The following is a 24171-nucleotide window of genomic DNA, read 5'->3' as shown; positions in this document are numbered from 1 at the left end:
TTTCCTACAACAACAGCTACCATTCAAGCATTGAGATGGCGCCGTTTGAAGCACTTTATGGTAGAAAGTGTAGGTCTCCGATTTGTTGGAGTGAAGTGGTGGATAGACAGATTACGGGTCCAGAGATAATACAAGAAACTACTGAGAAGATCATTCAAATTCAACAACGGTTGAAAACCGCCCAAAGTCGACAAAAGAGCTACGTCGACATTAAAAGAAAAGATATAGAATTTAAAATTGGAGAGATGGTCATGCTTAAATTTGCACCTTGGAAAGGCGTTGTTCGATTTGGTAAACGAGGGAAATTAAATCCAAGGTATATTAGACCATTCAAGATTATTGATCGTGTCGGACCAGTAGCTTACCGACTTGAGTTACCTCAACAACTCGCGGCTGTACATAACACTTTCCACGTCTCGAATTTGAAGAAATGTTTTGCTAAAGAAGATCTCACTATAGTATGACTAATCAATTTCTTCTTTAGCAAAACATTTCTTCAAATTCGAGACGTGGAAAGTGTTATGTACAGCCGCGAGTTGTTGAGGTAACTCAAGTCGGTAAGCTACTGGTCCGACACGATCAATAATCTTGAATGGTCTAATATACCTTGGATTTAATTTCCCTCGTTTACCAAATCGAACAACGCCTTTCCAAGGTGCAAATTTAAGCATGACCATCTCTCCAATTTCAAATTCTATATCTTTTCTTTTAATGTCAGCGTAGCTCTTTTGTCGACTTTGGGCGGTTTTCAACCGTTGTTGAATTTGGATGATCTTCTCGGTAGTTTCTTGTATAATCTCCGGACCCGTAATCTGTCTATCCCCCACTTCACTCCAACAAATCGGAGACCTGCACTTTCTACCATAAAGTGCTTCAAACGGCGCCATCTCAATGCTTGAATGGTAGCTGTTGTTGTAGGAAAATTCTGCTAACGGTAGATGTCGATCCCAACTGTTTCCGAAATCAATAACACATGCTCGTAGCATGTCTTCAAGCGTTTGTAGCGTCATTTCGCTCTGCCCATCAGTTTGTGGATGATAGGCAGTACTCATGTCTAGACGAGTTCCTAATGCTTGCTGTAATGTCTGCCAGAATCTTGAAATAAATCTGCCATCCCTATCAGAGATAATAGAGATTGGTATTCCATGTCTGGAGACGACTTCCTTCAAATACAGTCGTGCTAACTTCTCCATCTTGTCATCTTCTCTTATTGGCAGGAAGTGTGCTAATTTGGTGAGACGATCAACTATTACCCAAATAGTATCAAAACCACTTGCAGTCCTTGGCAATTTAGTGATGAAATCCATGGTAATGTTTTCCCATTTCCATTCTGGGATTTCGGGTTGTTGAAGTAGACCTGATGGTTTCTGATGCTCAGCTTTGACCTTAGAACACGTCAAACATTCTCCTACGTATTTAGCAACATCAGCTTTCATACCCGGCCACCAAAAATTTTTCTTGAGATCCTTGTACATCTTCCCCGTTCCAGGATGTATTGAGTATCTGGTTTTATGAGCTTCTCTAAGTACCATTTCTCTCATATCTCCAAATTTTGGTACCCAAATCCTTTCAGCCCTATACCGGGTTCCGTCTTCCCGAATATTAAGATGCTTCTCCGATCCTTTGGGTATTTCATCCTTTAAATTTCCCTCTTTTAAAACTCCTTGTTGCGCCTCCTTTATTTGAGTAGTAAGGTTATTATGAATCATTATAATCATAGATTTTACTCGAATGGGTTCTCTGTCCTTCCTGCTCAAGGCATCGGCTACCACATTTGCCTTCCCCGGGTGGTAACGAATCTCAAAGTCGTAATCATTCAATAATTCAATCCACCTACGCTGTCTCATATTCAGTTGTTTCTGATTAAATATGTGTTGAAGACTTTTGTGGTCGGTATATATAATACTTTTGACCCCATATAAGTAGTGCCTCCAAGTCTTTAATGCAAAAACAACTGCGCCTAATTCCAAATCATGCATCGTATAATTTTATTCGTGAATCTTCAATTGTCTAGACGCATAAGCAATCACCTTCGTTCGTTACATTAATACACAACCGAGACCTTGCTTTGATGCGTCACAATAAATCACAAAATCATCATTCCCTTCAGGCAATGACAATATAGGTGCCGTAGTTAGCTTTTTCTTCAATAACTGAAACGCTTTCTCTTGTTCATCATTCCATTCAAATTTCTTCCCTTTATGCGTTAATGCAGTCAAGGGTTTTGCTATTCTGGAAAAGTCTTGGATGAACCTTCTGTAGTAACCAGCTAGTCCTAAAAACTGGCGTATGTGTTTCGGAGTTTTCGGGGTTTCCCACTTTTCAACAGTTTCTATCTTTGCCGGATCCACCTTAATACCTTCTTTGTTCACTATGTGACCGAGGAATTGAACTTCTTCCAACCAAAATGCACACTTTGAAAACTTAGCGTACAATTCTTCCTTCCTCAATACTTCTAACACCTTTCTCAAATGTTCACCGTGTTCTTGGTCATTCTTTGAGTAAATAAGTATGTCATCAATGAAAACAATGACAAACTTGTCAAGGTATGGTCCACACACTCGGTTCATAAGGTCCATGAACATAGCTGGTGCATTAGTTAAACCAAATGGCATGACCATAAACTCGTAATGACCGTAACGTGTTCTGAAAGCAATCTTTGGAATATCATCTTCTTTCACCCGCATTTGATGATACCCGGAACGTAAGTCAATCTTTGAATAAACAGACGAGCCTTGTAGTTGATCAAATAAGTCGTCGATTCTCGGTAGTGGGTAGCGATTCTTGATGGTAAGTTTGTTCAACTCTTGGTAGTCGATACACAACCTGAATGTACCATCTTTCTTCTTGACAAACAAAACAGGAGCTCCCCACGGTGATGTTCTTGGTCGAATGAAACCACGCTCTAAAAGTTCTTGTAATTGGCTTTGCAGTTCTTTCATCTCGCTGGGTGCGAGTCTGTAAGGAGCACGAGCTATTGGTGCAGCTCCTGGTACAAGATCTATTTGAAATTCAACGGATCGATGTGGGGGTAATCCCGGTAATTCTTTCGGAAATACATCGGGAAATTCTTTTGCGACGGGAACATCATTGATGCTCTTTTCTTCAGTTTGTACTTTCTCGACGTGTGCTAGAACAGCATAGCAACCTTTTCTTATTAGTTTTTGTGCCTTCAAATTACTAATAAGATGTAGCTTCGTGTTGCCCTTTTCTCCGTACACCATTAAGGGTTTTCCTTTTTCTCGTATAATGCGAATTGCATTTTTATAACAAACGATCTCTGCTTTCACTTCTTTCAACCAGTCCATACCGATTATCACATCAAAACTCCCTAACTCTACTGGTATCAAGTCAATCTTAAATGTTTCGCTAACCAGTTTAATTTCTCGATTCCGGCATATATTATCTGCTGAAATTAATTTACCATTTGCTAATTCGAGTAAAAATTTACTATCCAAAGGCGTCAATGGACAACTTAATTTAGCACAAAAATCTCTACTCATATAGCTTCTATCCGCACCCGAATCAAATAAAACGTAAGCAGATTTATTGTCAATAAGAAACGTACCCGTAACAAGCTCCGGGTCTTCCTGTGCCTCTGCCGCATTAATATTGAAAACTCTTCCGCGGCCTTGTCCATTCGTGTTCTCCTGGTTCGGGCAATTTCTAATAATGTGGCCCGGTTTTCCACATTTATAACAAACTACATTGGCATAACTTGCTCCGACACTACTTGCTCCGCCATTACTCGTTCCGACACCATTTGTTCATTTCGTTCTATTAACCCCTGGTCCATAGACCTCACACTTCGCCGCGCTATGACCATTTCTTTTACACTTGTTGCAAAATTTGGTGCAGAACCCCGAGTGATACTTTTCACACCTTTGGCATAGCTGCTTCTGATTGTTGTTGTTGTTGCGGTTATTATTGTTGTTGGGATGATTGTTGTAGTTACTGTTGTTGTTGTTGTTGTTGTTGTTGGGCCGTTTGTTGTAGTTGCGATTGATGTTGCGATTGTTGGGATAATTGTTGCGATTATTGTTGTAATTGTTGTTGTTGTTGTATTGGTGATTCTTATCACCGTTTTCCTCCCACTTTCTTTTGACTTGCTTCACATTGGCCTCTTCAGCAGTCTGTTCTTTAATTCTTTCTTCAATCTGGTTCACTAGTTTGTGAGCCATTCTACATGCCTGTTGTATGGAGGCAGGCTCGTGTGAACTTATATCTTCTTGGATTCTTTCCGGTAATCCTTTCACAAACGCGTCGATCTTCTCTTCCTCATCTTCGAATGCTCCCGGACACAATAGGCACAATTCTGTGAATCGTCTTTCGTACGTGGTAATATCAAATCCTTAGGTTCGTAACCCTCTAAGTTCTGTCTTGAGCTTATTGACCTCGGTTCTGGGACGGTATTTCTCGTTCATCAAGTGCTTGAATGCTGACCACGGTAGTGCGTACGCATCGTCTTGTCCCACTTGTTCTAGATAGGTATTCCACCATGTTAACGCAGAACCTGTGAAGGTATGCGTAGCGTACTTCACTTTGTCCTCTTCAGTACACTTACTTATGGCAAACACCGATTCGACCTTCTCGGTCCACCATTTCAATCCGATCGGTCCTTCGGTTCCATCAAATTCCAAAGGTTTGCAGGCAGTGAATTCTTTGTAGGTGCATCCTACACGATTTCCTGTACTGCTAGATCCAAGGTTATTGTTGGTATGTAGCGCAGCCTGTACTGTGGCTATGTTTGAAGCTAGAAAAGTACGGAATTCCTCTTCATTCATATTCACGGTGTGTCGAGTAGTCGGTGCCATTTCCTTCAAAATAGTCAAATGGAACAAGTTAATCATACAGAATATTAAGAGTAGTTAATAATATTTCGTAGCATAATATGAACTCATTTATAAAAGCTTTTTCTTCATATTAGCGTTTTATAAGTTTAAATTCGGGTAGTACTTACCCGTTAAGTTCATACTTAGTAGCTAATATACAATTCAACTACTACAATTCTATATGAAAAACTGATTATAATAATATTTCGCGTTCAAACTTTTACACAATATTTTACAAACTTACAATACCGCTTATTTTACATATAGCATGAAATATAGCACACAATAAATTTGATACAAGATGGTTGTGAAGATAATTCTAGCTAGTACACAAGTCGTTCAGCAAAGGCAATAAAGACACGTAATTCATACGTCCAGAAATAAGTCATGCATTCTGGTTTTACTAGGATTACTTCCCATCCTTGGTCTTGTGGAACATAACCGTTATGGCCGTTGATAAGACAGCGTGTTGTAACGTCGTCAAAGGGACGAGGGTTACGTAATGTCCAACAGTCCCGTAACAATCTAAAACCCTCATTTCTTACCCTAATTACCGACTCCGTCACTTGTGGGAACATTTTGTTTAATAGTTGTAGCCCGATGTTCTTGTTCTCACTTTGGTGAGAAGCGAACATTACTAATCCGTAAGCATAACATGCTTCTTTATGTTGCATGTTAGCCGCTTTTTCTAAATCACGAAGTCCAATATTCGGATATATTGAGTCAAAATAATTTCTTAACCCATTGCGTAAAATAGCATTTGGGTTCCCCGCAATATATGCGTCAAAGTAAACACATCGTAACTTATGGATTTCCCAATGTGATATCCCCCATCTTTCGAACGAAAGCCTTTTATAAACCAAGTCATTCTTGGAACGTTCTTCGAATGTCTTACAAACTGATCTCGCCTTAAATAGTTGTGCCGAAGAATTCTGACCGACTCTAGACAAGATTTCATCAATCATGTCTCCGGGTAGGTCTCTTAAAATATTGGGTTGTCTATCCATTTTGTGTTTTTATACTGTAAAATAGACAAGAGTTAGATTCATAAAAAAAATACTTATTAATACAAGCAATTTTTACATATATCATAAAGCATAAGCACACTATATTACATATATTACACCACACGAATACAACTATCTTATTCCGACTCGCTTGTTTCTTCTTCTTCGGTTTTGGTTCGTTTTGCCAAGTTTCTAGGGATATATGATGTTCCCCTAATACGAGCCGTCGTTTTCCACATTGGTTTAGAAAAACCTGGTGGTTTAGAGGTTCCCGGGTCATTGTTACAACTTAAGGACTTCGGGGGTTGACGATACATATAAAGTTCATCGGGGTTGGAATTAGATTTCTCTATTTTTATGCCCTTTCCCTTATTATTTTCTTTTGCCTTTTTAAATTCAGTTGGGGTAATTTCTATAACATCATCGGAATTCTCGTCAGAATCCGATTCATCGGAGAATTGGTAATCCTCCCAATATTTTGCTTCCTTAGCGGAAACACCATTGACCATAATTAACCTTGGTCGGTTGGTTGAGGATTTTCTTTTACTTAACCGTTTTATTATTTCCCACACTGGTTCTATTTCTTCATCCGGTTCCGATTCTTCTTCCGGTTCCGATTCTTCTTCCGGTTCCGACTCTTCTTCCGGTTCCTCTTCGAGAACTTGTGAATCAGTCCACGAATTATTCCAATTTACATTTGACTCTTCATTATTATTAGGTGAGTCAATGAGACTTGTTCTAGAGGTAGACATCTATCACATAATATCAAACGCGTTAAGAGATTAATATATCACATAATATTCACATGTTAAAAATATATAGTTTCCAACAAAATTTGTTAAGCAATCATTTTTCAAGTAAACACAGTCGAAGTCCAGACTCACTAATGCATCCTAACAAACTTGATAAGACACACTAATGCAAAATTCTGGTTCTCTAAGACCAACGCTCGGATACCAACTGAAATGTCCCGTTCTTATTGATTAAAAACGTTCCATATTAATTGATTTCGTTGCGAGGTTTTGACCTCTATATGAGACGTTTTTCAAAGACTGCATTCATTTTAAAACAAATCATAACCTTTATTTCATCAATAAAGGTTAAAAAAGCTTTACGTAGATTATCAAATAATGATAATCTAAAATATCCTGTTTACACACGACTAATACATAATGGTTTACAATACAAATATGTTACAACAAAATAAGTTTCTTGAATGCAGTTTTTACACAATATCATACAAGCATGGACTCCAAATCTTGTCCTTATTTAAGTATGCGACAGCAGAAGCTCTTAATAATCACCTGAGAATAAACATGCTTAAAACGTCAACAAAAATGTTGGTGAGTTATAGGTTTAACCTATATATATCAAATCGTAACAATAGACCACAAGATTTCATATTTCAATATACATCCCATACATAGAGATAAAAATATCATTCATATGGATTGAACACCTGGTAACCGACATTAACAAGATGCATATTTAAGAATATCCCCATCATTCCGGGACACCCTTCGGATATGATATAAATTTCGAAGCACTAAAGCATCCGGTACTTTGGATGGGGTTTGTTAGGCCCAATAGATCTATCTTTAGGATTCGCGTCAATTAGGGTGTCTGTTCCCTAATTCTTAGATTACCAGACTTAATAAAAAGGGGCATATTCGATTTCGATAATTCAACCATAGAATGTAGTTTCACGTACTTGTGTCTATTTTGTAAAACATTTATAAAACCTGCATGTATTCTCATCCCAAAAATATTAGATTTTAAAAGTGGGACTATAACTCACTTTCACAGATTTTTACTTCGTCGGGAAGTAAGACTTGGCCACTGGTTGATTCACGAACCTATAACAATATATACATATATATCAAAGTATGTTCAAAATATATTTACAACACTTTTAATATATTTTGATGTTTTAAGTTTATTAAGTCAGCTGTCCTCGTTAGTAACCTACAACTAGTTGTCCACAGTTAGATGTACAGAAATAAATCGATAAATATTATCTTGAATCAATCCACGACCCAGTGTATACGTATCTCAGTATTGATCACAACTCAAACTATATATATTTTGGAATCAACCTCAACCCTGTATAGCTAACTCCAACATTCATATATAGAGTGTCTATGGTTGTTCCGAAATATATATAGATGTGTCGACATGATAGGTCGAAACATTGTATACGTGTCTATGGTATCTCAAGATTACATAATATACAATACAAGTTGATTAAGTTATGGTTGGAATAGATTTGTTACCAATTTTCACGTAGCTAAAATGAGAAAAATTATCCAATCTTGTTTTACCCATAACTTCTTCATTTTAAATCCGTTTTGAGTGAATCAAATTGCTATGGTTTCATATTGAACTCTATTTTATGAATCTAAACAGAAAAAGTATAGGTTTATAGTCGGAAAAATAAGTTACAAGTCGTTTTTGTAAAGGTAGTCATTGCAGTCGAAAGAACGACGTCTAGATGACCATTTTAGAAAACATACTTCCACTTTGAGTTTAACCATAATTTTTGGATATAGTTTCATGTTCATAATAAAAATAATTTTCTCAGAATAACAACTTTTAAATCAAAGTTTATCATTGTTTTTAATTAACTAACCCAAAACAGCCCGCGGTGTTACTACGACGGCGTAAATCCGGTTTTACGGTGTTTTTCGTGTTTCCAGGTTTTAAATCATTAAGTTAGCATATCATATAGATATAGAAAATGTGTGTAGTTAATTTTAAAAGTCATGTTAGAAGGATTAACTTTTGTTTGCGAACAAGTTTAGAATTAACTAAACTATGTTCTAGTGATTACGAGTTTAAACCTTCGAATAAGATAGTTTTATATATATGAATCGAATGATGTTATGAACATCATTACTACCTCAAGTTTAGTAGGTAAACCTACTGGAAGTGACAAAAAATGATCTAGCTTCAAAGGATCTTGGATGGCTTGAAAGTTCTTGAAGTAGGATCATGACACAAAAACAAGTTCAAGTAAGATTTTTACTCGAATTAAGATAGTTTATAGTTATAGAAATTGAATTAAAGTTTGAATATGAATATTACCTTGAATAAGAAAGATAACCTACTGTATATAACAAAGGTTTCTTGATCTTAGATGATTACTTGGAATGGATTAGAAAGCTTGGAAGTAAATTAGTAAACTTGAAGGGATTTTTGAAGTGTTCTTGAAGTGTTCTTCCTATGATGATTATAGCTTGATTCTTGAAGTGATTTTTGATGAAGATGATGATTAACTACTGGAAAAATACGTTCATAATAGTGTGTGTGTGTTGAGAGAGAATTAGAAAGAGAATTGGAAGTGAAATGGAGTGAATGATGAGTGGTAATTGGTGAGTGGTGAGTGGGGTTAAAAGGAGTTCTAGTTAGTTGACTAGCTCATAGTAGAAGTTAAAATTGATTAGTCATACGTGACATAATCAAGAGTGGAATCCCATGCTAGTTCCTATTGGTATATACCCATAGTAAGTACGTTTTGAAGCTGTGTATAATACGGGTAAGAATACAACTAGAATTCTTGATGAAAGAAAAGAATGGGAAAGTAACTGTAACCATTTTCGTTAAGTATGAGTGTTTTGATATATGTCTTGAAGTCTTCCAAAAGTATTTTAATACATCTAAATACACTACATGTATATACATTTTAACTGAGTCGTTAAGTCATCGTTAGTCGTTACATGTAAGTGTTGTTTTGAAACCTTTAAGTTAACGATCTCAATTAATGTTGTTAACCCATTGTTTATTATATCTAATGAGATGTTAAATTATTATATTATCATGATATTATGATATATTAATATATCTTAATATGATATATATACATTTAAATGTCGTTACAACGATAATCGTTACATATATGTCTCGTTTCGAAATCCTTAAGTTAGTAGTCTTGTTTATATGTATATAACTCATTGTTAATATACTTATGGAGATACTTACTTATCATAATCTCATGTTAACCATATGTATATCCATATATATATCGTCATGTCGTTTTTACAAGTTTTAACGTTCGTGAAACGCCGGTCAACTTGGGTGGTCAATTGTCTATATGAAACATATTTCAATTAATCAAGTCTTAACAAGTTTGATTGCTTAACATGTTGGAAACATTTAATCATGTAAATACCAATCTCAATTAATATATATAAACATGGAAAAGTTCGGGTCACTACAGTGGTCATGCTTAAGGTTGCACCTTGGAAAGGTGTTGTTCGATTTGGTAAACGAGGGAAATTAAATCCAAGGTATATTGGACCATTCAAGATTATTGATCGTGTCGGACCATTAGCTTACCGACTTGAGTTACCTCAACAACTCGTGGCTGTACATAACACTTTCCACGTCTCGAATTTGAAGAAATGTTTTGCTAAAGAAGATCTCACTATTCCGTTAGATGAAATCCAAATCAACGAAAAACTTCAATTCATCGAAGAACCCGTCGAAATAATGGATCGTGAGGTTAAAAGACTTAAGCAAAACAAGATACCAATTGTTAAGGTTCGATGGAATGCTCGTAGAGGACCCGAGTTCACCTCGGAACGAGAAGATCAGATGAAGAAGAAATACCCGCATTTATTTTCAGAAGATACGTCAACACCTCCAACTGCATAAAATTTCGGGACGAAATTTATTTAGCGGGTAGGTACTGTAGTGACCTGAACTTTTCCATGTTTATATATATATTAAATGAAATTGTTATTTTACATGATTAAGTGTTTACAACATGTTAAGCAATCAAACTTGTTAAGACTTGATTAATTGAAATAGGTTTCATATAGACAATTGACCACCCAAGTTGACCGGTGATTCACAAACGTTAAAACTTGTAAAAACTATACGATGACATATATATGGTTATATATATAGTTAACATGATTTTATTATAAGTATGTATCTCATTAGGTATTTTAACAATGAGTTATATACATAAAAATGAGACTATTAAATTAAGAAACTCGAAAACGATATATATAACGATTATCGTTATAACGTCTTACTAGGTACATATGAATCATATTAAGATATTGATACACTTGGTTAATTATGTTAAATGATAAGTAAATATATCATTAAGTGTATTAACAATTAACTACATATGTGAAAATAAGACTACTAACTTAATGATTTTGAAACGAGACATATATGTAACGATTATCGTTGTAACGACATTTAATGTATATAGATCATATTAAGAGATATTCGTACATCATAATATCATGATAATATAATAATTTAAAATCTAATTTGATATTATAAACATTGGGTTAACAACATTTAACAAGATCGTTAACCTAAAGGTTTCAAAACAACATTTACATGTAACGACTAACGATGACTTAACGACTCAGTTAAAATGTATATACATGTAGTGTTTTAATATGTATTCATACACTTTTGAAAGACTTCAAGACACTTATCAAAATACTTCTACTTAACAAAAATGCTTACAATTACATCCTCGTTCAGTTTCATCAACAAATCTACTCGTATGCACCCGTATTCGTACTCGTACAATACACAGCTTTTAGATGTATGTACTATTAGTATATACACTCCAATGATCAGCTCTTAGCAGCCCATGTGAGTCACCTAACACATGTGGGAACCATCATTTGGCAACTAGCATGAAATATCTCATAAAATTACAAAAATATGAGTAATCATTCATGACTTATTTACATGAAAACAAAATTACATATCCTTTATATCTAATCCATACACCAACGAACAAAAACACCTACAAACACTTTCATTCTTCAATTTTCTTCATCTAATTGATCTCTCTCAAGTTCTAACTTCAAGTTCTAAGTGTTCTTCATAAATTTCAAAAGTTCTAGTTTCATAAAATCAAGAATACTTCCAAGATTGCAAGTTTACTTCCAAGTTTTCTAAATCCATTCCAAGTAATCATCCAAGATCAAAAAACCTTTGTTACTTACAGTAGATTATCTTTCTAATACAAGGTAATAATCATATTCAAACTTTAATTCAATTTCTATAACTATAACAATCTTATTTCGAGTGGAAATCTTACTTGAAATTGTTTTCGTGTCATGATTCTGCTTCAAGAACTTTCAAGCCATCCAAGGATCCTTTGAAGATAGATCCATTTTTCTCATTTACAGTAGGTTTATCCAAGGAACTTGAGGTAGTAATGATGTTCATAACATCATTCGATTCATACATAAAAAGCTGTCTTATTCAACGTTATAAACTTGTAATCACTAGAACATAGTTTAGTTAATTCTAAACTTGTTCGCAAATAAAGTTAATCCTTCTAACTAGGCTTTTAAAATCAACTAAACACATGTTATATATCTATATGATATGCTAACTTAATTATTTAAAACCCGAAAACACGATAAACACCATAAAACTGGATATACGCCGTCGTAGTAAAACCGGGGGCTGTTTTGGTTGGGATAATTAAAAGCTAAGAAGAACTTTGATTTAAAAGCTATACTTCTAGAAAAATGATTTTTCTTATGAACATGAAACTATATCCAAAAATCATGGTTAAACTCAAAGTGAAAGTATGTTTTTCAAAATGGTCATCAAGATGTCGTTCTTTCGACGAAAATGACTACCTCTTTCAAAAACGACTTGTAAATTGTATTTCTGACTATAAACCTATACCTTTTCTGTTTAGTTTCATAAAGTCAAGTTCAATACGAAACCTTGGCCACTTAAATCACTAAAAATGGATTAGAAACGAAGAAATGGCGAGCAAAACAAAATTGGTAAAAACTACTCATTTTAGCTACGTGAAAATTGGTAACAAATCTATTCCAACCATAACTTAATCAACTTGTATTGTATATTATGAAATCTTGAGATACCATAGACACGTATACAATGTTTCGACCTATCATGTCGACACATCTATATATATTTCGGAACAACCATAGACACTCTATATGTGAATGTTGGAGTTAGCTATACATGGTTGAGGTTGATTCCAAAATATATATAGTTTGAGTTGTGATCAATACTGAGATATGTATACACTGGGTCGTGGATTGATTCAAGATAATATATATATCGATTTATTTCTGTACATCTAACTGTGGACAACTAGTTGTAGGTTACTAACGAGGACAGCTGACTTAATAAACTTAAAACATCAAAATGTATTAAAAGTGTTGTAAATATATTTTGAACCTACTTTGATATATATGTATATATTTGTTATAGGTTCGTGAATCGACCAGTGGCCAAGTCTTACTTCCCGATGAAGTAAAAAATCGGTGAAAGTGAGTTATAGTCCCACTTTTAAAATCTAATATTTTTGGGATGAGAATACATGCAAGTTTTATAAATGATTTACAATATAGACACAAGTACGTGAAACTACATTCTATGGTTGAATTATCGAAATCGAATATGCCCCTTTTTATTAAGTCTGGTAATCTAAGAATTAGGGAACAGACACCCTAATTGATGCGAATCCTAAAGATAGATCTATTAGTCCTAACAAACCCCATCCAAAGTACTGGATGCTTTAGTACTTCGAAATTTATATCATATTCGAAGGGTGTCCCTGAATGATGGGGATATTCTTAAATATGCATCTTATTAATGTCGGTTACCAGGTGTTCACCATATGAATGATTTTTATCTCTATGTATGGGATGTGTATTGAAATATGAAATCTTGTGGTCTATTATTATGATTTGATAATATATAGGTTAAACCTATAACTCACCAACATTTTTGTTGACGTTTTAAGCATGTTTATTCTCGGGTGATTATTAAGAGCTTTCGCTGTCGCATACTTAAATAAGGACGAGATTTGGAGTCCATGCTTGTATGATATTGTGTAAAAACTGCATTCAAGAAACTTATTTCGTTGTAACATATTTGTATTGTAAACCATTATGTAATGGTCGCGTGTAAACAGGATATTTTAGATTATCATTATTTGATAATCTACGTAAAGCTTTTTAAACATTTATTGATGAAATAAAGGTTATAGTTTGTTTTAAAATGAATGCAGTCTTTGAAAAACGTCTCATATAGAGGTCAAAACCTCGCAACGAAATCAATTAATATGGAACGTTTTTAATCAATAAGAACGGGACATTTCATTTATAAGCAAAATTTTGACATGGATTGATGACTTGGAAGGGCCTCTTGGCCGTAGGTTTTGAGGGGGAGGGGAGGAGACACCATTTTGCTTTTTGGTTAGTGGTTGTCTAAAGCATGTACTTATGCTAGAATCTCATGTAACAATATGGATAATCCTTATCCAAATGCTAGTATGACTCATTAATTAATTTATTTTATTTATTTTATTTATTATGAGTCACTAGTAATAATAATTGGGCTAATTAATTGAGCCACTAGTTAGTGTAGGGTGGGCTTAAGTCCAACAAGTTAGAAAGTCCAACAAGACTAACTATTGTGATCTAGTAAATAATTAATTAAAATTAAGCATCCAAAAACCCAGGTAATTATTATTATAAAATAATAATTAATATTTCGCAGTCATAATATTCCGATTACGACAAAAGTCAAACGTGTGCGCAGTCCGCGGTTTATTCGAATCGTTAAGTAACACTAACGGTTATAAAGGCTTCCAATGATCAAGTTAAGTATCCTACGTACTCTAAGGCACGTTTTAACATATAATTGGAAGTAAACCACGTATATCAAGTTTACAAAGTATAAAGTAACACAGTACGCACAGATACGCAGTTTCGCAAAAATACAAGGCACAAAAGCAAGTCGAAAAAGTCGGGTCGTTACATTATGTTCTTATATGTTGATCTATATTCAAGCAAACTAATCTTGCTCGCTTATCGATCAATCTACACAACCAATATCATAGAAATATATTCACGTCCTTCTATTTCTCTCCAACTCTAAAACACTGTACATGTCAATATTATTTTACTCAATTCAATTCAAAAAACCTAGTGTATTTTTTTCTTTATTTCTATCATTCTTAGAACGGCAAATACACAACGGTTACAAATAGTTCTTCACGAGGCTCAATCTCGCAATCTCAATATTGATGAGTTAGCGCAATACCGTCGACTAAAGACCATTTGATATATTATTTAATTTTATTTAATACTATCTTATTTTATTTTCTCTCAATAAAAGACATAAATGCACACCTTAAATGTTTATCCATATATTACAATACAATTGCAATTAATTTTATTTATAAATAGATAGATGAACAGAGTATATTGAAGAACAACATAAATAATAGATATATAGTAAATAATCATAACGATAATGATAATAATATTAATGACTCAATATTTTAATATTGCATTTAAAATAGTTACTATACACGAAACATATTTTATCTTTTCTAGTAAGAATATCCCTAGTGCGTGAAGTTTCTGACTATGTTCCGATTTGAAATACTACTCTTATGCTCTCGTCTTTTCTGGACAACATTTTGTTGCACAGTCACATGTAAGAGGTATCTTTTTTTTTTTTTTTTTTTTTTTATCAACGCTTAACATTTGATTTTTTTATGAGAGTTTAGTAAGAAGAGAAAATAGAAAATGAAATTGAAAGAATAACGAAGAAAAGAAAAAAAAAATGATTGTGTAGAAAGATAAAAGCATAAATCAAGTTCGATTGTTCTTAATTTGGTTAAGTCTGTTAAAGGCGAATTGGACATACTTTAAATGGGGTTTTATTTTCTATTGTTCTTTTTTCTTCTATAAATAGAAATTAATTTATTGTATTCGTAAATTTTGTTAAACTATTTATAATAATATTATTTGTATTATTTCAATTCAATTTATTAAATTATCAATTAACTTTTTATCATTAAAGTACTTTTTTCTTGATTTTTGTATTATTTAATTATTATTAGTATTATTAGTATTTAACTAGTTTTTTAACACTCGCTTCGCGCCGGGGTTCGGTTTCCAATGTATTCAGTGCGTTTATTTTGCAAAATTATTTCGTGGCTAACGATGATGTCGTTGACGCGCAAATCGAGTCGAAAGAAAAGGTATAACCCGTCAAAGATTTAAATGTTATCTTAAATTAACAATATATGTGTATTTCCGCGTTTCGCTATAGAGTTGTTGACTTTTTTAAAATTTAATGCAATTAACTAGTTAGCTTATATTAACACTCCGTATGGATATAAGAATAGAATATTTACTGAGTAATATCAAAAAAATTATTAAATAATTTTTAAAAAAAATAATAAGACCCATATGTATATGTTATTAATATATAGATGAAAATAGTTACGGAGCCTGTGATAAAAAATCAATGTGTATGAAAGGTGGACTCAAATATTTAGCGTTTTTTAAAGTGTCCGTTTTGCGTATAGTTAGTGACATTGTGTTCGTAAAGTTTTTTTCGAGCTTAACAATGTTGTCGAAAAAATTTAACTCGTTGCGGCCGAGAAGACATGACCCGTTGAATATTTAAGTGGAGTTTATTTTAAGTTTTTTTTATGAGAATGTTGATTTGACACTTTACTCTCTTGTTTGGAGGGTCGATTTTAATTTTTGAACAAAGTGTGTGAGGTTTTTTTTTTTTTTTTTAAGTGAAAGAACAAAAATATACTCGGTTCACTTTTTTTTCGAGTGCTCCCGCTGCCCGTGACTGATCACATTACTCGTGGTATAATAAGACCCATTTTCAGAGTCGGGTACAAATACAAACTGGGTGCGACTCTTCAAAGTATATCAATCCTTTTTCTTCTAAACCCTAATCTGTACTTTCTATACCCCAAACCAAATGTTAAGCATCCCCAATTTCAATTCTCAACTACCTCCAAACCCTAACCCTAACCCTAGTCAACCGCAAACTAATGTATCATACATGACAATCTCGCATGGATTCAACGAGTTACTGTCATCGGCCGAGATAACTACACACTCACAGGTAAATCCAAACTTCTATTTTGCTTGTGATTTTAGTATCTTCGTTGTTAGGGATTAAGGTTTTTATGTTAGTTTTATGAATTTACCGACTACGAAAATCTTGAAAATTTTTAATTTTTCTAGTAGATTTTTTAACGTATAATAATAATAATAATAATTTTGTTATATACTTTTATGCTGGTTAAATATATTTGAGATGTATGTTGTTTTGTGAGGACATATTATGATTATTCAAAAGATTTAAATTAGGAACTAACTTCTATTTTTTTTTTTTTTTTTTGCTTTTAATATCATTGTTGTTGATCTCTAGGTTTTTTTAGTTCTATGAATTGAGTGACTATGGAATTTTTAAATATTTCTAATATATCTTGTAGGAATTTATTTAGGTATAATAAAAATAAAAATTGAGTGACTGGAATTTTTAAATATTTCTAATCTATCTTGTAGGAATTTATTTAGGTATAATAAAAATTTTGTTATATACTGTATGCTGGTTAAATGTAACTGAGATGTATGTGATTTGTGAGGGCATATTATGCTTTTATCGTCTTTTGGTTTTCAAAAGATTCAAAACTAGATACAAATTCTATTTTTTTCTTTTAGTATCATCATTGTTGATGTCTACGGTTCGTTTTTAGTTCTCTGAATTTAGTGACTATGGGAACTTTAAATATTTATTGTCCTAATAATAATTTTGTTCTATACTGTATGTTGGTTAAATGTAACTGAGATGTATGTGATTTTTGAGGACATGTTATTATTTTATTTCTTTTTGAGTTTCAAAATATTCAAAACTAGTAACAAAGTAGCAAACTTGTCAAGTACTCCGTGTATGTATACTGAAATGAGATAATCTTATATTTGATTTTTATTATTGATATAATTGGTCAAACTGTGAGTGTAATACTTTGTCTAATTCAGACCAATGTGATTACGAGTGAGTCTACACAGTCGCCCACAGTCGCGCTTTCGGCTGGTAACTTAGGTGCAGTGGTTCAGCCGGTGGCAAATGAGGTGATATCACCAAAGCAGCCCTTTATGTGCGAGGTATGTAAGGTATCATGTGATACTAAAGACGTGCTGGAGAAGCATAATTTGGGAAAGAAACATATAAAGAACATGAAAAAGCTAGCCAGTTCATCTTCCATTGCACCAGATTTGGCACCACAACGAACTCCTGTTATTGCAAGTTCACCTGCTGTTGTCAGTTCATCTTCTATGATTGCACCTGAAATGACACCGCAACAAGCACCCGTTGTCGCCGGTTTATCTTCTATGGTTGCACCAGAAATGGCACCACAACAGCCACCTGTTGTTGTCAGTTCATCTCTCATTGCACCACAAATGGCCCTACAACAAGCATCTGTTGTTGCCAACTCAGCTTCCATGACTGTACAAGAAATGGCACCGAAACAGCCACCTATTGTTGCCAGTCCATCTTCAATGATTGCACAAGAAATGGCCCCACAACCGCCACCTGTTGGTAACGATCCTTCAGTCGCCGAGTTGGAGAATAAGAAGAAAAAATTATTGCAGAATGGAGCGTCGGTTGATACTTTATTATATTGCTATATCTGTAATGTGGTGTGCAATAATGAAGATGTGTATCGGTCACATGTTTCTGGTAAAAAGCACGCTGCAAAGGTAAATTATTTATTTCCATGTTGCTTAGGCCTATTTGATGCTTTGTTTGTACTAAACTCGTATGGTCCCGAGAACGTAATTTGTGATATTTTCATGTTTGAGATATGTTTTAGAGTTGAAGATATTTCATTTACTAGTTACCAAACTTGCAGGCTAATTTATGTTGCGTCCTTAAATTTCCTTTGTCTGTTATTCTCATCAAGTAAATCAGAAATTTGACAAATAGGGAAACACATTGCCTTTGCCTAAACTATTAAAAGTCAAACGTAATTGGGTATTTAAATAATGGGGAGCACCTTGATATCATAAAAACATAGTAGCTGCTGCATGAATCAAATTGCCATAATTTTTATTAAAGCGACACACGTTTTTTGTTTACTTGTAGAAAGTTGTACGCACCTTTGTGGAATACACACAAAAACACTTATGCCGATGCACACACACTCACCAAACACACACACAACCCCCCCCCCCCTAGTATTGCACAAAAACCGGCCTGGATCTAGCAAATTGAAGACACGGACTGGAGCAGACCAGACCTGTATGGTCAGCAGTTGGGTCTTGGGTCTGAAAAAGTGGTTTGTGAACAAGTATGGTACCATTAAAAAAAAATACTATTTTATATTTTTTTAAACTTGACATGACGTCCTCGTATATATATTTTTCATGTATAAAATTCATGTTTGTATCTGGCTTACTATCTGTGCTGTTTAAAGCAGAATCCTACTGGTGTAGAACCGGTTTAGATCGTTCTGTTTTTGGCCGTGTTTCCTATAGTGGAACATATTAGATCCATACACACACACAGAGAGAGAGAGAGAGAGACTTTTATACGCTTAATATATAGTTCAATTTATCTTATGAAGAAAAGTTTGCATTTAAGTTTGTTGTTGCTGAAAAGTTATGATTTTTTTAATTTTCATTTCTTGCATGTTGTCATGCAGGCGGCCCTCATGCAGGCCCAGCCATCTAATGATGGTTCACAGAAGAAACCTGACTCTCTTGTCTGGTGCGAGCTTTGCAAAATCAGCTGCACAGGTGAGGAACTCCTCCAGTTGCACTTGGCAGGTAAAAAACATCTCAAAAAGGTTAAACGATCAGAGACATTGGAGTATTTAGAGAAATTGGAAAAAACTATCGAGCCGAATGCTACTGTCGCTACTGAACAAAACGGAAAGAGAGCTGCAAGTAATGAGGATGTGCAGACTGAACAAAACGGAAAGAGAGCGGCAATTAATGATGAGGATGTTGAGATCAAGAAGAACAAGAAGCAGAAGGTTGAACAAGAAGGGGGAGTATCAGATGTTGCTTCAAGGACTTGTACTATGTGCAATCTTGTTTGTAACAGTCCTACTGATTTTCGTGCTCATCTTTCTGGTAAGAAGCATGCTGCAGTAGCTAAGAAGCAAGCAGAAGCTCCAACAACTGGTCAAGCAGAATGAGGTTACTATCAGTGTTAGATACTCGTACTTTCGTGGGTTTTTGTGTTCTTGTACTTTCGTGGGTTTTGCATTCTTGTACTTTCGTGGGTTTTGCGTGTTGTTTTAGGATATGTATTTATGAATGTGTTGTGAAGTCTCGATCTCCAAACAAAATACTCGAAATGAGTATGAACTTTCTATTAGTTATGATCGAGACAAATTTTCTTCAAATTTGGAAGTTTGAAATTTGAAAATCGGTTAGGGCTATTGTGCATTGAATATCTCATAGGCTAATAACTTGGATCATAAGGTAAATCCCTGGCGTTTTAAGTTGCTTTTAATTATATCTGAGAAGTTGCAATTTACAAACAACTAGAATCTGGGTGGCTGTTTTTCTGGCCTTTTTTGTAGGTTTTTTGCTTCTTGTCTAGCTTTTTCATGTCCTGTTGCTAAGTTCCATCTTGATCTCTGGTGGTTTGTCTAGCCGAAATAGCTGCGAGATCTCTTGCCGTAGTTATATCTTGCGGCAGCCGGAATTTTGCTTGGTTTTATGTCTTGCTAGTTTTGTGCTTTCCATGTATCTTGTTGTTGTTCACTGTCTCTCGTTGATCTCGGGTTTCCTTGGCCGTAGCTTTGTTTTCTCGCTCGACGTGCTTTGCGGTCCAATGTTTATTCCATTTCCGAGTTGGGTTAGGTTTTGGCTACCGAACTGGAATCTTGTTGGTTCCCGGCGACTGAGTTTGTTTTTCAGTTACTAGAGGTTGGGGATTTAGCGTATACGTGGCGATTTTAGTGTGATTCCTACGGTTTTCTTAACTGTGACTCTTGGATGGTACGGTTTGATGTGTACTTCTGGTTTTGTGATGCTTTAGGGTTTTGTGGCTGGTTAACTTCAAGTAGGGATGGGATTTGGAGTTTCTTTCGCGTTTTTGACGGCAATTTTGGTTTGTTTTTAATTTGCAGTGTTCGATTATAGGATCCATCAAAGATAGCCCAGTGGTTGTGGCCCTGACCTCTTGCAAGAGGTCTCATGTTCGAATCTTGGGGTGGTCAGGGAAGAGTTGGAAACAAATGATATTCCTGATGGTCTGCGTACACTAGAGTATGTGTGGGTTGGATTACTTGCCCTTCCCGGTTTACCTGAACAGAGAAAATCTTACAACTTTTGATTATAGGATTATGTTGTTTGTGGCACTAGTTCATTGATTGTTGGTTTGTATGTTGTTTCAACAGGTTGGTTTGTTGTTCATAGGTTGATTTGCGGTAATTCTTAGAACTCCGTTTATTGTTCCTGGCAATGTGTTTGAATATAGATCATCGGATTTTTTCCCATAGGCTTTGAGTCTGACGCTCTTAACTCTTTAGATCCTTGGATCATTATTGCCAAAATAAAAGGTAGAAAAATGTGAGTATAGATGTCACAGATGAAATAGCAACTTGGATATGACAAGATTACCTTTATTTTCTTATGAGAATTATTACACTTGCAATATATTTTAGGAAAAATAATATTTACAAAATGACTTGTTGGACCCATTGTACATATTTCAGTTTCTGTTAGCTTCAAATATTTAGAAGGGGCAATTTAATTAAGATGAGGGGGGTGGTCGATTAGAAGTGGTCAAATTTCCCAATTCTGTTTCGTATTAGGTTATTTTTTTCTTTCTAAAAACTAGAACTTTATATATAACTAGGAACAATTCATCATCAAAAGAATGAAAGCAGAGCAAACATACAAAAACCACGGAACTAAAAAACAAGCTCGAAACGAGAAAAACCAACACCACAAACTATGAGCTAACTAAACAAACCAATAGGAGCTAACAACATGACAGAAACCAACAAGAGAGGACCAGAAAAACATGCCATCATAAACCAAACATCATGCCAACAGCTACCAAAAAAACTAGACACTAAGATGAACAAACACCTAAAGGACCCTGAGAAGAGACACCAACACCGAACCACGACCACCACACCCACTAAAACCGCAACACAAAAAAACGTCCTTCTCAAAATGACTCAATTCTTCTAACTCGGGGCCTTGAACAATCTTATACGTCAAGGCCCATACATTCAAAATTGGATCGATTGGGTCAACTGGGTCAACCGTTTGGGTCTATTGGGTCTCTAGAAAGCAAAGTGGAATGGGTCTAATATGGACCCATCTTTAGTCCTTCAATATGTAGGTCTATCTAGATCCGTTGAAACTCATTTTCAACTCATTTTATACGAAATAAATTAAAAAATGAAAAAAAAAATGAAAAAATAAAAAACTTAGAAAAAGAGAAGTTAAAAAGTAACAAAAAATTATTTTTTTTGAAAATAAACTTTTTTTAAAAAAGTAAACTTTTTAAAAAAGTAATAATTTTTTTCTAATAAATAATTTTTTTTTAGAAAAAATTTTATAAGGAAAAATGATGAAATGTCCCGTTCTTATTGATTAAAAACGTTCCATATTAATTGATTTCGTTGCGAGGTTTTGACCTCTATATGAGACGTTTTTCAAAGACTGCATTCATTTTTAAAACAAACCATAACCTTTATTTCATTAATAAAGGTTTAAAAAGCTTTACGTAGATTATCAAATAATGATAATCTAAAATATCCTGTTTACACACGACCATTTCATAATGGTTTACAATACAAATATGTTACATCGAAATCAGTTTCTTGAATGCAGTTTTTACACAATATCATACAAACATGGACTCCAAATCTTGTCCTTATTTTAGTATGCAACAGCGGAAGCTCTTAATATTCACCTGAGAATAAACATGCTTTAAACGTCAACAAAAATGTTGGTGAGTTATAGGTTTAACCTATATATATCAAATCGTAACAATAGACCACAAGATTTCATATTTCAATACACATCCCATACATAGAGATAAAAATCATTCATATGGTGAACACCTGGTAACCGACAATAACAAGATGCATATATAAGAATATCCCCATCATTCCGGGACACCCTTCGGATATGATATAAATTTCGAAGTACTAAAGCATCCGGTACTTTGGATGGGGTTTGTTAGGCCCAATAGATCTATCTTTAGGATTCGCGTCAATTAGGGTGTCTGTTCCCTAATTCTTAGATTACCAGACTTAATAAAAAGGGGCATATTCGATTTCGATAATTCAACCATAGAATGTAGTTTCACGTACTTGTGTCTATTTTGTAAATCATTTATAAAACCTGCATGTATTCTCATCCCAAAAATATTAGATTTTAAAAGTGGGACTATAACTCACTTTCACAGATTTTTACTTCGTCGGGAAGTAAGACTTGGCCACTGGTTGATTCACGAACCTATAACAATATATACATATATATCAAAGTATGTTCAAAATATATTTACAACACTTTTAATATATTTTGATGTTTTAAGTTTATTAAGTCAGCTGTCCTCGTTAGTAACCTACAACTAGTTGTCCACAGTTAGATGTACAGAAATAAATCGATAAATATTATCTTGAATCAATCCACGACCCAGTGTATACGTATCTCAGTATTGATCACAACTCAAACTATATATATTTTGGAATCAACCTCAACCCTGTATAGCTAACTCCAACATTCACATATAGAGTGTCTATGGTTGTTCCGAAATATATATAGATGTGTCGACATGATAGGTCGAAACATTGTATACGTGTCTATGGTATCTCAAGATTACATAATATACAATACAAGTTGATTAAGTTATGGTTGGAATAGATTTGTTACCAATTTTCACGTAGCTAAAATGAGAAAAATTATCCAATCTTGTTTTACCCATAACTTCTTCATTTTAAATCCGTTTTGAGTGAATCAAATTGCTATTGTTTCATATTGAACTCTATTTTATGAATCTAAACAGAAAAAGTATAGGTTTATAGTCGGAAAAATAAGTTACAAGTCGTTTTTGTAAAGGTAGTCATTTCAGTCGAAAGAACGACGTCTAGATGACCATTTTAGAAAACATACTTCCACTTTGAGTTTAACCATAATTTTTGGATATAGTTTCATGTTCATAGTAAAAATCATTTTCTCAGAATAACAACTTTTAAATCAAAGTTTATCATAGTTTTTAATTAACTAACCCAAAACAGCCCGCGGTGTTACTACGACGGCGTAAATCCGGTTTTACGGTGTTTTTCGTGTTTCCAGGTTTTAAATCATTAAGTTAGCATATCATATAGATATAGAACATGTGTTTAGTTGATTTTAAAAGTCAAGTTAGAAGGATTAACTTTTGTTTGCGAACAAGTTTAGAATTAACTAAACTATGTTCTAGTGATTACAAGTTTAAACCTTCGAATAAGATAGCTTTATATGTATGAATCGAATGATGTTATGAACATCATTACT

The 24171-nt window shown here is 34.2% G+C and overlaps 1 protein-coding gene across 2 annotated transcripts; it reads left to right on the top strand.

The window, feature by feature from the left end:
* The first annotated feature begins 16445 nt into the window (after positions 1–16445).
* LOC139857661 (uncharacterized) lies at positions 16446–20505 on the top strand. 2 transcript variants are annotated; one of them, XR_011762623.1, is made up of 4 exons: positions 16446–16753; positions 17674–18396; positions 19341–20127; positions 20229–20505. XR_011762623.1 is itself a non-coding variant. In XM_071846486.1 (3 exons), the coding sequence occupies exons 1-3, from the start codon at positions 16607–16609 to the stop codon at positions 19836–19838; spliced, it is 1368 nt and encodes a 455-aa protein (XP_071702587.1). In that variant the 5' UTR covers positions 16446–16606; the 3' UTR covers positions 19839–20167. The 2 variants fall into 2 exon arrangements, 1 of the variants encoding a protein (XP_071702587.1); XM_071846486.1 differs by lacking the exon at positions 20229–20505 and having other exon boundaries at positions 19341–20167.
* The last annotated feature ends 3666 nt before the right edge of the window (positions 20506–24171 follow it).

This window comes from Rutidosis leptorrhynchoides, chromosome 7 (genome assembly GCF_046630445.1).
Source record: "Rutidosis leptorrhynchoides isolate AG116_Rl617_1_P2 chromosome 7, CSIRO_AGI_Rlap_v1, whole genome shotgun sequence".
Classification (NCBI taxonomy): domain Eukaryota; kingdom Viridiplantae; phylum Streptophyta; class Magnoliopsida; order Asterales; family Asteraceae; genus Rutidosis; species Rutidosis leptorrhynchoides.
The sequence above is the reverse complement of the archived record's forward strand: the minus strand, read 5'-3'. Positions and strand labels throughout refer to the sequence as shown.